The sequence below is a fragment of the Antrostomus carolinensis genome, unplaced genomic scaffold (genome assembly GCF_000700745.2).
Source record: "Antrostomus carolinensis isolate BGI_N321 unplaced genomic scaffold, ASM70074v2 scaffold32006, whole genome shotgun sequence".
Classification (NCBI taxonomy): Eukaryota; Metazoa; Chordata; class Aves; order Caprimulgiformes; family Caprimulgidae; genus Antrostomus; species Antrostomus carolinensis.
In genome coordinates, this window is record NW_010320380.1 from 53,111 (window position 1) to 63,658 (window position 10,548).

At 40.4% G+C, this 10,548-nt stretch overlaps 1 protein-coding gene across 1 annotated transcript in view; it reads left to right on the forward strand.

Moving 5' to 3' along the window:
- Positions 1-1,331: 1,331 nt before the first annotated feature.
- LOC104526199 (myosin regulatory light chain 2B, cardiac muscle isoform) overlaps positions 1,332-10,548 on the forward strand; it is a 21,779-nt gene continuing 12,562 nt past the window's right edge. Inside the window, exons 1-2 of the mRNA XM_010169581.1 lie at positions 1,332-1,521; positions 9,211-9,297. Of these exons, the coding sequence (XP_010167883.1) occupies positions 1,519-1,521; positions 9,211-9,297 (90 nt within the window). The 5' untranslated portion in view covers positions 1,332-1,518. The remainder of the gene's footprint in view (positions 1,522-9,210; positions 9,298-10,548) is intronic.

Genomic DNA, 10,548 nt, shown 5'->3' on the forward strand with positions numbered 1-10,548 from the left:
ATTCCTTCCTTAAAGTTAAGCAGATGCTTAACAGCTTTGCTGAATCAGGACCTAACCCAGTGAACGTGCAAAGTCTTTTGACATCACATAAGATTTTCCTTGAAAACCCTACTTTGAGTTTTTCATATTACCAAATTCAATCTACTATGTGAACCATCTGCTACCCACTGGGCAGTTGCAGGCACATGGACTGAGGGATTTATTTTTATGCTGTGTTACACTAGGTATTGGTATAATGTCACTAAAGTCGGAACAATGAACGCTAGGCTAACCTCCAACTTGTATCCACAACAATTTTGCTAAAGCCAGATGAATTGTATTATGCTTATTTGTTACTTAATTATCCCTGTAGGTGTTCGAGGTACTTCACAACAGCTAAAACAGTCCTTGCCCTGAAGAGCTTGCAGTCAAGTCTAAGATTAGAGATGACAGCACTGCAAGGGGTTGGACCTGGAGAGAGAACAAGGTCCTTGTTCAACTAGATGCTTAAAGGTGTATCTGTCTCAAAGTTCAGTTGCTTGGTTACTTTTCCAAGTCAAGGTTAGTGTGACTGATATAGACATGTGTTTCAGATGCTACTTTATGTTCATAAAAAACCTATTGTTGCTGCTGCTTTTAATGCACCAGTTGTCCTGTAAAGATACTCTCACAGACAGATTAGATTTCATGCCCATGGAATTATGCCAGTTTGTACTGGTTAATGTTTTGGCCCATTGTGATAATGCCAAACATGATTTATGGATCGGATGGAATGTGTATATATTAATGTCCATGAGCATTCCCTGAGAGACTCAGCCCTTGTGGTTCCTATGCTGCCTTCTGTTTTCTCCTGCTCTCAACACCATATTAATTGCTACATATCTCTTTTTGCATGCTTCAAAGTCCATGACTCCCCATCCATTTGCAGAATGTTTAGATCTGGCCCCTGGACTTCAGGCTCATGTGATGGATTCAGGAAAAACAGACCTGATCTGACGCACTTTATTACCACCTGCACAGCAGCGCTTTTCCAGCGTATATCCTAGTTATCAACTCACCTGTGCAGAACGTCAGTCATTTTTCTGCAGCTCTACCAGGCTCTGGAGCTACCAGACATCTCAGTGGCCTGAATTTATTGCTGATTTCCTCTGCATTTTCTCAAGGAGTGTGTTTCTACTGCTTTTTCAGGATGCCATGTCCACTTAAAATCTTTTTAGTGTGTGCCCTGTGTTCATTCTTTAGAAGTACATGGGAAAGCCCCTTCAGCTGTAGCCTATTGTGAGTGTTGTACAGTTGTATCCCAACTGCCTACTCTACTTATCTACTGCATTATTTCTGTGAAAGCAAAAGCCGAGCGTGGAACAGATGCTTGGAATGGTATTGGGATCCAATTACTGCACTTTTCCAACCTTACATCTATTGTCTAAACTTGGAACAGGCATATTTTTATTCCTTGGTGACAGTATATAAAGAGACAATTGGCATTGTGTTTGCTGGCTGACTAGTTGGCAGAGAAGGGGTGGAAGAAGCAGCAGCAGTATGGTAGGTTTTATTCTTTCCTGTGTCTGTCTGTTTATCCCTGTCTGCATTTCTTTCTGACCCTAACAATTCAAACAGAGCAGTAATGATCACACTGGACCCTATGAAATCTCATCCACAGTATCGCATCCAGAATTAAGATATATTCTGTAGAGTGAGTGTGAACTTCCAAGGACTTTTCTGCACATGTTTAACAAATGAGTAAGGTAGGGAATGTAGATGCACATGCTGAAGGGAAGAGCTCGTGCATCTCTTTCCAAGACTGATACACCAGGGCAGCAATGGCTGGCACTGCTGGTGTTAATTAGTGCTACAGTCTGCTACGGTGTGATGGGGAGCAAGGGAAAGGGATATCTCTGTAATTGTAACTGTGTCACTCTTGAGACTGCAGGGGGAAGTAGGAAATACTGCAGAGATTTCTGTGTCTTGTCTTTGCCCTGCTCACTGTTGCCTTTTAGCTCTGGGATTCCAAAAGCAACTTCTGCACCAGAGGTGCACTTGATGTGATTCCAAGGAGTACAGAAGAACTGCCTAATGGTAGTGCGCAGGATGGGCTCTATCTTTGTCTTCTGAAAATTCAGATGAATGAGTACAACAATATTAAAAAAAGAAAAAGCTAGGGATTTTCTCTTTCCTTATTTTTCTCCTTTTCACAGGTCCTTTTCAGATTGTCTTAAAATAATGCTGCCCAGTGGCTCCCTGGGGCTGTGGAATATTTGATTCTAGCAAACACTGGAGGGAGAGTTGTACTTGAGAAGCTTTCTCGAAGCTTAGTTCAGACCTGATCCCATTTAACCACGTGATGAATGTGGTCCAAACGGTGTTCTGAGCCGGATAAAACCACATTTAAGTCTTTTCTAAAATTCACACACAAAACTAGATTCCATTTTCAGTCGGTGCAATCCCAGTGTCAGTGGTTTCACACTGAGCACACAAGCTGCTAATCATGTTCTTCACCATTGTTTTAGAAGTGAGCAGTGCCTGTGCTGATTATGCCTCTTCAGTTGTGGATTTACAGGTTTCTCTTTAATCAGCTTTACTAAAGTCTGAGACAGCCCTTTTGTGGGGTGGGGGACAAGTGCTGGGTCTTAGGTTTTCTTTTCCCTCTCTTTTAAAATATTTTATTTATCTGTTTTCTTCCCTCCTATTTAGTTCAACAACACACCACACTGCTTGATGTTGAAAGATATTTCAGGACATTCTGTGGTGAAATTGCTTAAGTTAGGATATGTGAAAATATAGTGAGAGACTATTCTGTCTCCTCACTCCCAGTTCAACTGACGATTCTCTGTGGTGGTTCTTTTCTTTGTGCCTTTTGTTTTGGGAAAATATCTTCTGAGGTACCTTACTACACAGGGACACATGAAACAGATTTAAAATGGAAAGAAAAAAATAGCCTTAATGAAAGAAAGCTGAAGAATATCTTTACATAAGGAAGTGATCATTTTTTATTAATCAGAGGGAAATGTATATGTAATTATGCTAGATGAACTCTGTGGGGAGGGTTTTTTCTCTCTTTATGATGTCTTAAGGGATTTATAAATATTACAGAGGTTTTATAGCATCATAATATTTCAGATGTGCAGTAAAGCTACTTTCAAAGGATTAGTGCAGACAAAGCAGCATAGTAAAAAATAATTACAAGTCAGACAGTGCTACTAGGCTCTGACATACAGGGCTGATGAGAGTGAGAGAGGCAGGGTTCAGAGAGATAATTTTTCTAACGAGAGCAGACCACACAAGTGCTGTGGAATGGAGTTCTGAGAACTGTCTATGGCTCTCCGTTAATTCCAGGGAATTTCAGTGAAGTTGGGTCTGTGATGTCTCCCCGCATGCTCTGTGCTGATGAAGGGAAGGAAGGAAAGAAGAGAGGCGGAAGAAAGGAGGAGGAAGCCTTTTTCATATTCCCAAAAGATTCCTGTGTTTATTCAGTTCGAGTGACACCTTGTAGCAAATTCTCTATGCTGAAGGGAACTGCATAACCAAAAATAGATTGCATTCTGATCAAATGTTTTGCAGCCTGCTTAGCTGTCTGGAATGTACCACCTGTACTGAAACAAGTACTGACCTCAGAGGAGCAATGCTGATTTCACAAGCTGAAAATGTGGCCAGTTGTTTCACTGCTGAAGTGTTTATATAAGCATCCGCACATGCATGTGCGTGTACATGTATGTGTGTGAGCATAGAGAACTGTAGGGAGAGAGGAACTGTTCAGCTGTTTACATGAAGGAGTTTTACATGTACATGCCAGAGAAGAAATTTTGTTGGGTGGGAAAAGCAACTGGCAAATTTTGGGTCACGGAGGTTGAGCAGGCTGCGGTTGGAGAGGTTATCTGCTGTTCCAAGATAAGTTTGGGGAGATAATGCATTCTCTCTGTATATCCATGCAAGAGAAAAAAAAGAGACTGTGATTGGGAAGGGATTTTATGTGGGGCAAAGGAGAATGCTTAGTGTACAGGAGTGTGAAACAAGGAGGATGCAGTCCAACAGATTTTTTGTATCTAGTAGGGATCAAAGGTGTGTGTGTCTGTGTAGGTGTGTGGGAGGCTGGGACTACGTATCAAATTGAGTGAGGATGAGAAGGGAGGGATCTGTTTGTGAGTGCAGAGTAGTTAATAAAAAGATCTTCTGTTTCTCAGTTCTGATAACGTGAGGTTTTATTTGAATGATCTGAGGCTGTTGCCTGTTTGAAATGCAAATCGTGCCCTTAGAGCAGTTTATGTTGCTTACTCCTCTAGACTGTTCCCTCAAAGGCATGCACTTGGGTTGGCCTTACGCTGCTCACCTACCATGAAAAGGACCTAAACCATGCTAAGAAAGGGTGGCTTGTCTGTAGCCAGGATCTTGGGTGCATCTGCAGTGTAAATTATCTCAGTAGGGCAAACTTGTGAGATAATAATCAACAAAAATCCTGCCCGGTGCTGCGAAAATCCCTTGGATGCACCTGAGATGTAACTGTCGATTCAGAAGCTGGATTCAATGATAACAAAAATTCAGACAGGAAATGTCAGCACTGAGATCCCAGAGTGGATGAAAACCAAGGAGAGAGTGTGATGGATGAAAAAGTAATAGTAACTCAGAGTTAACATCATCCTGTGGATCACAGTAGGGGACAGAATCTGAGTGAGATGATGGATGATTCTGTCTTTCCCGTAGTCATGGACATAGTTGCAGAGGAAGGAAGTATAAAATGTGAAAAAATGCAATTTAAAGCTGGTAGCATCTTATGTCTAGTTTGCCTTGGGCTGAATGAACACATAAGGGTACAAGGCAACAGAATCAGGCTCTTAATAGTGTACACCACTGCTTTTCTCCGAAGGACTCCCAGGAGACCTGCTTCTCCACTGGTGTATTCTTTGGTAAAAGAATTAAAAGACGACACATTAAGTTGCTGATTAGGGAAGTTCTTCTGCTTGTGTTTTAACTTTGGCTGTCAGAACTATCTAACTGTGTCATCTTTAGTTATTTAGAGTATTTTCTGATTTAAGGCATGGTGGATCAAACAGGAAACCCCCAAACGAACCAAAAATCTGGCTTCTGGCAGTGCTGCCCTTTTTGCCTGATTGCCTGTGGAGACATTCTTGCTCTGCAGAAGACACTAAGTACAGGTTGGTTACTTTGTACTTACTGAAGGGTAGAAGTGTGCATCTGAGCAGCTGGTGCAGAGTACTCCCACCTACGGAGCTTTACCTTTGTTTGTCTTGCAGCAGCTTGTCTGTTTTACCATACTTTTCTGGGTTGTCTGAGAAATTCATTGAAGTGGCTGAGATTATAAGGTTCTGCAACAATCCAGTGTCACTTCCTTGGTATCTCTGGTGTCATGATCCTATTCTAGCATCAGCCTTTTATGAATTTATCAGGGTAAACAACACCACCTGTCCTGAAGTAAGAACGAAATCTTTTCAGCTCCTTCCTCCTTTGCATGTAGACATATAAACTGATTCCCTGCCCCCTTTTCTGTTAGGTCACCCTGAAATCAGAGATTTCTTCACTCTAATTCACTTGAACATCAACCTCCTCTGCAACATATAAAAAAAATGAATATTCTTATATACAGAGAGCAAAGGCAGCGCACACTCATTGTTTCCGTCTGCCTGTGTCACTGCACTACCCTTGTTCTCTCTGGCTCCCTGACACTGCCAGACAGGAGAAATATAAAGAACCTCAGTGAGAGAAATTCAGCTCAAAGCAAATGCCTAGTTCAACAGTGTTTTCTTGGGACCAGATTTTGGTATGGCTCCATTTTTCAGTTAAAGCTTCTAAACAAAACCAGAAAAACAACAACAAAAAAGGATAAAAAAGACCCTTTAAAATCCAGGCTAATTGAAAGATTGCTAACACCACTAAGACAAATGAGTGATATGCAACAAGCCTGCGGTTTCTCTTCTAAAGTGAAGTGTTGTTTTCTTCACAATGGGATGATTAATACACTCAGGCAGGAATATTAATAGGCTTGTTCAGTTGTTGCAACATTCTTCCCACTGCTGTGCTATTGAGGCCTCGGAATCTGAGCCCAGGGGACCTTCAGCTCTTCAGTTTCTCATCTGGCATGTTTTGTATGTCAGTCTCAAAGCACATGTTGCAAAGATAGAGCTGCTATCTTTGCAAAGTGCAGCTCCGCACACTTTGTATTTTACAAATGGGGAAATCAAGGCAGACAGAAGTGATGTGTCAGTCACCCACTTGCTTCTCTGTAGGTCACCTACTAAATCCTTGACAGTTTAGAAACCATATGTTTGCTCAGTTCTGTGTTGCTTTTTTTACTATGCCATTCTTTCAGAGATATACTCCAGAGTAAGAATCCTGATTCTATTCATCAAAAAATTCTGGGGTGTGTGGAGTTGTCAGACAGCAACACAGACCTATTTCTGTTCTTCTGGAGCTGCCTTTTAATTTGACTTACCCACCAGAAAGACAGTGACAATGTACTGTATTCTGTTCCTGCTCCACCTACTTATCTCTCAGCCTTCCTCTTCATAGCGCCTGCCTATCCACCAGTCATGCAAAATCAAGGTGCAGTTTCTTTCTGTGATTATGAATTTCCTATCCTTTCAGAGCAGATAAATTACCTTCCAAATACTGTGTACACAAAAAACAAGAGACTGATAAACCAAGATGCTCTGTACTTCTGATGCCAAAAGACTTAGCATGAAACTGGTGATGGAAAGCCATTTCCATCCAACAGCTGTTCATTGGCCCCTGTGAAATGTATTGATGGTCTCAGCCCCATTCCACAAGTGAGAAGATCATAAATAGGATTCACAGCCAGAGCTTCAGCAGAAAAAGTAAAGATAGATTGAGCCACATGGGCACTTATCTCCTTTATCATCCCTGGAGATGACTAACCATAGAGTAACATTGAACAAATACCATGCTGGGATTAATTTCTCCTGGTACAGTGGTTGTTCGCTGGATAACCAGTCTTCAGTCTTTTTTGCCTTCAATAGGACTTCACTAATGTAAAGAAACTTTTGGGTGTTTTTTGTGTCGTTGGTCTGTTTCTAGTAGATACTGAGCCACAGCTTTTGGATTTATCTGATATTTCCTTATAACTACAATCCTTGTTTAAAGCCTTACAGCACAGAGGATCCATTAAACTGATGAATAATGGACGTATTGCCAGTGTTTGGCATTTAAAGTTAAGAAAACCTGGAGCTGGAGCCCACTGTCCTTTATTGTGATGCTAGCTTAAAAAGATGCAGATTATTTGCTAGCATGGGGAATATTTATCATGCTGAATATGGATGCTGTATTTGGTCACAGGAGAGCATGAGAATGATAAAGCATGGTTTGTCTGCATAAAGACCAGCTACATGAGCACAGAAAAACCAGTTCTACTACCCAATCCAAAAACACTGAGGCCAGCCTTGTGCTCTGTGGTCAGTTCCCCCATACATTCCTCTGGGTAACACCTGCTTTCTTTTTACCTCAGGGAACAAATACATGTAAATATGTAGGATTGTTCTTAATATTTCCATTCGATCTGGAAGTGTTGAAAACCTCCACCAGGCACCTCACGTTACATGGAAGATTGCCCATTACTGCACAAAATAACACTTATTTCATGTGTAGGAGGAGGAGGGAATCTGTTTATTCCAAAATCAATATTTCTACATTCATTAAACATTCCACTTATTCACCTTTTTTTCCATGCCTGTGATGGCATTCTATCCTTATTTTTATCCTAACTACAAATACAATTTGCTTTTAATTTCCATTCCTTTTTCCAGATTTTAGTGCTTTGCATTAGCCGATTGGAACTTGACAGGTCTGAAGTGGGTGAATGTCTTCTATAGCAATGGCAATTTAAATTGATCAGACAATGTATACTTCAAATAGAGTCAAGCGGGAATATTTCCTTGAGCTGCTCTGGTCCTCAGGGTACTTGAAATCAGTATTGAATTAGAACTTTCACAAGCTTTTGTATTTTGATGAAAAGAGACAGTAGAAGTTGCCTTCTGTTTCATGCAGAATAGCCCAAACTAAGTAAGACTAATTTTCCGTGACATAAGAACCAGGTGGGACTGTGATGATCAAGTTTAAAAGTAAAAATGATAAAGAAAAAAAATAATCTGCCTGGAAAGGAACTCAAAAGGCATTGTAGCTCATTATCCTGCCCCAAGTAAGGATAATGCTGTGGTTAAAACATTTCTGTAATCCTCAGGAATCACAGATTTGATTCTTTACTGCAGAACAAGAACTGTATTGTCTTAGACAAGCTGGCTGGGCCCTCATTCAAAGATATATAATGAAGTCTAGTTTTAACTGATTTTTCGTGAGCATTAGATTCTTAGATATCATTGTAGCTCTTTCTCCAATGTTTCTCTGTCTCAGTCTTCAGACTACAGATGAGTGATAAAAGCAGGCCTGCCCTTTTATTTAAGATGACTATCCTGAATATTAAAATTATATGGGCTAGTAAGGCAGTGTAGTGTAGTGTCAGAGGTTGGTGCAAGAACATAGACTGTCCTCCAAGTGTAGAAGGTGTTCCTTCATAGGAAGAATCTGTTCAATCAGTGTTGGCCCAGACAGAGCAGACTTCTAAACATTTCTACATGAGTAGGAAATGATGTAATTTCCCTTTATAGTTCCTGAACTGAGTCTTCATGCAGGGCCTCATTTTGAGTCTGGCTGCCTGTTCCTGCATGGGAACTTGGAAGAACAACTTTCTGTAGCCACTTACCTGAACTGCTTGTATTTCTTGAGAAAAGAAGGTTGGGAATTTTAGCATACATCTCCAGGTGAGACTATGAGCTTACATCAGTACAGAGCTCTGACAAGCCAGGGCAGAAGGAGGAGAAGTCTCCTGCACCAAATGGTCTGGCATAGGTGACTCTACCCAAGGAACAGGCAGTTCCATGGGGAAACAAGCAGCAGACCAGCTGTGATATTCAGTCACACTTTGGGTCCCTCACCCCTTTTAAGGCAGCACAGTGACAAGCTGTCCTTGTCTATCTGAGTTGTCAGGTTTCAGGCCAGAGTAAGGGAATGGCAAAAAGCCTCAGTGAGAGATTCATCCGTTACTAAAGCAGCACTTTTTATCCCATTTATATATACAGATGATTGAATTAAAAACCTTGTCATAACAAAACACAATCCTCTATCTGTATATATTTTATCTTCTGTTAAAGATGGAATTTGTTTTCATGGGTGCTTAACAGAAAAAGTAATATATATTTGATCTTCTTACAGGCTCCAAAAAAGGCAAAGAAGAAGATAGAAGGTGGTTCCAATGTATTCTCTATGTTTGAACAAACCCAGATCCAGGAGTTCAAAGAGGTTGGTCACTATTCTGCTGTTCTCTATAGTCTCCTGTCATTGCTAATGAATAACATAGGTTTTGTTTGTAATCCTTATTCAATTCTCCATCTGCTTTAATAGAACACACAGTTGTTTTCTGAATCATTTCTGTGGTTTTGGCTGGTATATAATTTTCCTTGTGTGTTTGTATGTTCTTTCCTTCATTCTTTCTTTCATTCTTTCTTTCCTTCTTTTTGTCCCTCCTTCACTCTCCCATCTGAAGCTCTAGACTTATTTGAAAAGCCCTGAAGCCCCTGCCCTAAAATAAAGGGAATTTTTCATCTCATCCACTTTTGCCCTGATACAGAAAAACACTTGAGCACGTGTTTAAAGTTAAGTTTAAGTGATATTTTAAATAAGAATGGTCTTATGTGCTCAAGTATAATCCTGAATAGAGATGCCTTAATTAGTGGACTGTTCCACAATAAAATATTCTTCTGTGCCCTTATAATACTGCCCACAAACTAGAAACAAAAATGCCAAGAAGCCCTCAGCTGACCTTACCCATAAATGCCAATAAAACAAAACACGTTGAGATTAAGTAAGCATCTTTTGGCTCCCAAAGAATTTGGTATGACCATGCATGTAGGTTCTTTGATCCATTACCTGTGAGGAGGCAAATCTAATGGGCTGACATAAAAGTTGAAGCATATTAAAGACAGATAGCGATTTCCAATGTGATAAATAGCTACTGTTTCATTTTGTGCATGTGGATTTCATCTTTAATTTTCTTGAGGATTCCTGCCAGTAAAGCTCAGTGGTGAATGAATCCCATGCAAAGGACTGTGAGTATGGCCCAGGTAAGTGAATTGAAACCACTTTTCCCCACAGTTAATGGAACATCTTTAACACTCTTCTCTCAACCCTTCTCCATACCCTATGAACCTCCAGTTTTATTTTCTCCAAGGACTACTGCTTGAAGATGTACCAACAAAAAAAAGAACTGGTCAAAATGCTATATTTCATCTACTCTAAATAAGATAATACTAGGAACATTTCTGAGAGGATTGTGGCAGAATAATGGCAAAAGCACGAGGCAGTGGAGTGGTCCAGTGAAAACAAAAGACCATGTTGTGACTGCAGTTTAAAAACTGCGTCCTGGGACGAGTATTTCTGAAAAGGTAGTTTTGATCAGAACATTTTTATCTAGAGATTTCAACCAGCTCACCAGAAAAGGTTTCAGGGTTGCTGTTACTATGTTAAGTTCATGCATTACAATATATACCTAAC